This window comes from Octopus bimaculoides, chromosome 1, assembly GCF_001194135.2.
Source record: "Octopus bimaculoides isolate UCB-OBI-ISO-001 chromosome 1, ASM119413v2, whole genome shotgun sequence".
Lineage (NCBI taxonomy): Eukaryota > Metazoa > Mollusca > Cephalopoda > Octopoda > Octopodidae > Octopus > Octopus bimaculoides.
This window is the reverse complement of record NC_068981.1, coordinates 87,344,080-87,348,806: the sequence shown is the minus strand read 5'-3', so window position 1 is coordinate 87,348,806 and position 4,727 is coordinate 87,344,080. Positions and strand designations below refer to the sequence as shown.

Below are 4,727 nucleotides of genomic sequence, written 5' to 3'. Positions count from 1 at the left end.
CATAGAGGAGCTCCCAGGGGCAACCTGTCTTGAACTCCTCTGTGATTGCCTGGAGGACTATGGTAAATAATAGGGGGCTGAGGACGGAACCTTGGTGGACCCCTACCTCTACCCGGAATTCATTGCTGTACTCATTTCCAGCCCTCACCTTACTGGCCGCATCTCTGTACATGGCTCGCACAGCTCTCACTAGCCATTCTTCTATCCCAAGTTTCCTCATTGACCACCAGATAAGGGATCGGGGGACCCTGTCAAAGGCTTTCTCCATGTCAACGAAAGCCAGGTACAGAGGTTTATCCTTGGCTAGGTATTTCTCTTGCAACTGCTACAATAAGTTAGCATCTTAGGAGTTTGCCAAACACCAGCAGATGTAACAAAATAATTAAAATATTTTGGCATACAAGATATTTCCAGATAGAATGTACAAGATTGTAAAGTTCACATTATGTATTTGTCTATCTCTCTTTTTCACTATTTTTTTTCAGAGAGAACATGAAATCAGCTTATAAAACTGGAATAACTTTTGCCGTATCTCAAGCTATGATTTATCTATATTACGCATGTAATTTCTATGTTGGAAGTGTATTGATCTCAAAATGTTATATGGACTACGTGGAAGTATTCAAGTAAGAAGTAAACTTAAATTTTAACATCAGTCATTTCCCACCATCATTAAATTTTATGGGAAATAGATTCTTTTAAGAGTTTCAACAAAGGCTGTCAGTTGACAGAATTGTTAGCATGTTGGACAAAATGCTTAGTGGCAGTTTTACTGGCTTTATGTTTTAAGCTCAAATCCCGCCAAGGTCATCTTTTGATTTCATCCTTTCTGGGTAGATAAAATAAGTATTGGTTGAGCACTGGATTGAACCAGCTTTCCTTTGCTTAACTCTGTGCTGAGTTGTGGCATTGTGAGTATCATCCATGTACACTAACTTCTTAATGAGGCTGCACTTGGCTAGTGTGTCGCTATAAAAGGGGGTTGATCATTCAAAAATTTGCCAATCTGAGAATAAGCCAAATGTTTTATAACATATACAAAACAGTATAAATAGTGATTGGAGTTTTTGCAGATGTATATAGAACCTCTGTGTACCTTCATACAAGGGTAATTTACCAGTCTTAAGATCTTATATGTTAGCTGTTATTAGGTTGGTACTAATACTCATATTTAAGCCTTCACAAGTTCTTCATAAGCCCTTCATAAATCTATTATGGCTTAGATCAATTTAGGAAGAGCTTGATGGACAAAATTATTGTGTGAGATTGTCAGGCCATTATCTCTGCGTAAACTGGTGGTGCTATTAAGTTAGGTGTGGCCTGGGCCTATACTGGCTGAAACTTATCAAAGTTAAACTGAAGGTAATGGTGAAGTTAACGCTCTTGAAGTATCAATGATGAACATTCCATGAGATTTTTCAAATCCATGCTGTCATAGCTCTTCACGGAGAGGTCAAGTGATGGCTCACACTCTGTTTTGACCCAGTAGGAATGACTTCTTAGTGTTCATCACATCTTAATATGCAGGTTGCTAATTGAAGTGAATTGCTTATGGAAGTCCAAGTTTTCAGAAGGAACAGTTTCAATGTGCTGATATCAAATTGGGAAAAGCTGCCAGTGATCTTTATCTTCAATACCATGGAATGACTTAATAATTGCAACAATACAATTCCATTGATAAGATGTCTAATATGTTGAAATTAATAGCATTGAGGATGCATTAACTACCAACAATAAGCTTTTGAAGGTGTTAATTAGCTTACTTTTGGGATTTATGGAGGATATTGGTCATGTGATCAATATCTACAAGGTGGGAGGACCTCACTTTATTTTTTTAATAGGAGGCAAATTCCTTTACTTCAGTGCTTGTAGTATTGTGTATTGAAGGACTGTTTTGGTAATGCCCCAGTGAATCTTGCATGTTTACATACATATAACACACACACACACACACACACACAAATATTTATGAAAACATACATAAACATGTGTGTGCGTGACTATGTACGTGTTTTAGAATTTTGTTTAGAATTATATTCTCTGGCTCTTTTGCATCCTCTGACATTTCTATAATTTTGATTATCAAAGGCTGCTTTTGTGCATATTTCTGATTTATGACCCGCATGCAACAGATCAGTTTCAATTTTTTAACTGTTAAGAACATTATTTCTTTGTATAAATTCTCCAAGCATACAGTTACTACCTATTGAAATTTTCAGCTTAATATGCATAATATGCAAATTGGTCTATCCATTTGTGTCACATGGCTAATTCTAATTGGCATTTAAGCAATGTGTTTGCGGCTAGTTGATGGTTAGATAAAGTACAGAAGAAAAAGCAATATCCCTCAAAATATGCATGTCCACTCATTACCTCTTTATAAAGACATATCTGTTTAGGAAATGTCATAACTCACAGAATTGTCTCTGTGGCTGTGTGGTAAGAAGCTTGCTTCACAATCACATGGTTCTGGGTTCAGTTCCACTGCACAGTACCTTGGGCAAGTGTCTTCTACTATAGTGTCAGGCCAACCAAAGTCTTGTGAGTGGATTTGGTAGAAAGAAACTGAAAGAAGTCTGTCATGTGTGTGTGTGTGTGTATGTGTGTCTTTATGTCTGTGTTTGTCCCTCACCACTGTTTATCAACTGGTGTGTTTATGCCCCCATAACTTAGTGGTTTGGCAAAAGAGATGAATAGAATAAGTAACAGGCTTTAAAACAAATAAGTCCTGGGATAGATTCATTCAACTAAAAATTCTTCAAGGTAGTGTCCCGGCATGGCCACAGTCTAATGATTGAAACAAGTAAAAGAAAAAAAAGAAACTTAAAACCTTCAAAAGTGTTATGGCTTATCAAATTTCTTTTTTTACTCCCTCAGTTATTAGTTTTACACTTTGAACTTGTAAGAGAAGAACAGTAACTAATAATATCACTTAAATATTTAAAAACAAAGTCACAAAAATATAGTTTCTAGTTTCTGAAAGGCATTTTGCTAATCTCTGCCATTGGTAAGCAAAGAATGAAAATGATGTGAAATTTTGTTATGTATTTTCTGATCGGAAATTGTATTCTTTTCTGTATCAATTTATCATGGTATGCTATATGGAATGTTTGTCTATATCATCTATTAAACCTTTGTAGAGACTTTATCGATTACCATCTTAATTATGTATTCATTAATTTTCAGAATATTATGTGTCATAGTTATTGTGATGTTAATAATTGGACAACATGCTACATTACTCCCAGATGTAACAGAAGTATCACTTTCTGCAGCAAGAATAATGAATTTGCTTGACCAATTACCTGCAATCGATATGTATTTAGAAAAAGGAGACAAACCGGTAAGTATCTGCTGTCAGATAATAGTCTTATTTTATCAGATATCTGACTTAACTTTGAAATATTAATGTTCTAAATATTGAGTATATTTTCACCTTAAATGTTAATTAACTTGTGAGTGCAGTTTAAGAATTATTAAAATTTTTAATAACTTTCTTACCATAGAACAATGAATATATATTTCTGTATGTTCAGTTTGCGATTTGATCACTAATGATTTGGAAAATTACGATGACTGCCGAGGACCCTGAGCGAGCTTCAATAGAGGGAAACATGTTGCATGTTCTCCCCTGTTTTTGCCACTGCAAAGTAATAATAGCTCTTGTCTAATATTTTCCTCTTACTATATATATGATCATAAATATAATTTCATTTATTTCACTGTTATTTTGAAGTAAATATTCGACATTTGAATTATTCGATTTCAGAAGCAAGAAACATTTAAAATAAGATAAGCAACTTCAATAAATTTTTGAACTATCTACTTCGTAGTCATATTAAATTGGCTGTTATTAAATTCTTTCTAATGTAGGCATAAGGCCTGAAATTTTAGGAGAAGGGGCTAGTTAATTACATCGACCTCAGTACATAACTGGTACTAACTTTATCAACTCTGAAAACATGAAAGGTAAAGTTATTTTCAGTTGCATCTGAATTAAAAATGTAAAGAACTGGAAGAAATGTTGCTAAGCAACATATAGGCGTAGGAGTGGCTGTGTGGTAAGCAGCTTGCTTACGAACCACATGGTTCCGGGTTCAGTTCCCCTGCATGGCACCTTGGGCAAGTGTCTTCTATTATAGCCAACCAAAGCCTTGTGAGTGGATTTGGTAGACGGAAATTGAAAGAAGCCCCTCGTATATAGGTATGTATGTATGTATATATATATATATATATATATATATATATATATATATATATATATATATATATATATATATATATATATGTAGGTGTGCGTGTATATGTTTGTCCCCCAAACATCGCTTGACAACCGATGCTGGTGTGTTTACGTCCCCAACTTAGCGGTTCGGCATGTGAGACCGATAGAATAAGTACTAGACTTACAAAGAAAAAGTCCTGGGGTCGATTTGCTCGACTAAAGGCGGTGCTCCAGCATGGCCGCAGTCAAATGACTGAAACAAGTAAAAGAGTAAAAGAGTAAACATTTTGTAACTTTTTTCTTTTCTTTGTCTTTCTTTGCCAAACATACTCAGAGTGTTACGTGCTTGAAAGAGTTGATGTAACAGCGTTATCCTAAGTTTTCATTTATAAATATCTTCATATATCTGATGTGGAGGTGCAATAGCCCAGTGGTTAGGGCAGCGGACTCGCAGTCATAGGATCGCGGTTTCGATTCCCAGACCAGGCATTGTGAGTGTTTATTG

General features: G+C 35.4%; 1 protein-coding gene across 1 annotated transcript in view; it reads left to right on the top strand.

Moving 5' to 3' along the window:
* Nucleotides 1-4,727, top strand: part of LOC106876319 (phosphatidylcholine translocator ABCB4-like) — a 42,971-nt gene that overhangs the window by 22,714 nt on the left and 15,530 nt on the right. The window contains exons 8-9 of the mRNA XM_014924819.2: nt 486-626; nt 3,187-3,343. Coding sequence (XP_014780305.2) covers nt 486-626; nt 3,187-3,343 — 298 coding nt within the window. The remainder of the gene's footprint in view (nt 1-485; nt 627-3,186; nt 3,344-4,727) is intronic.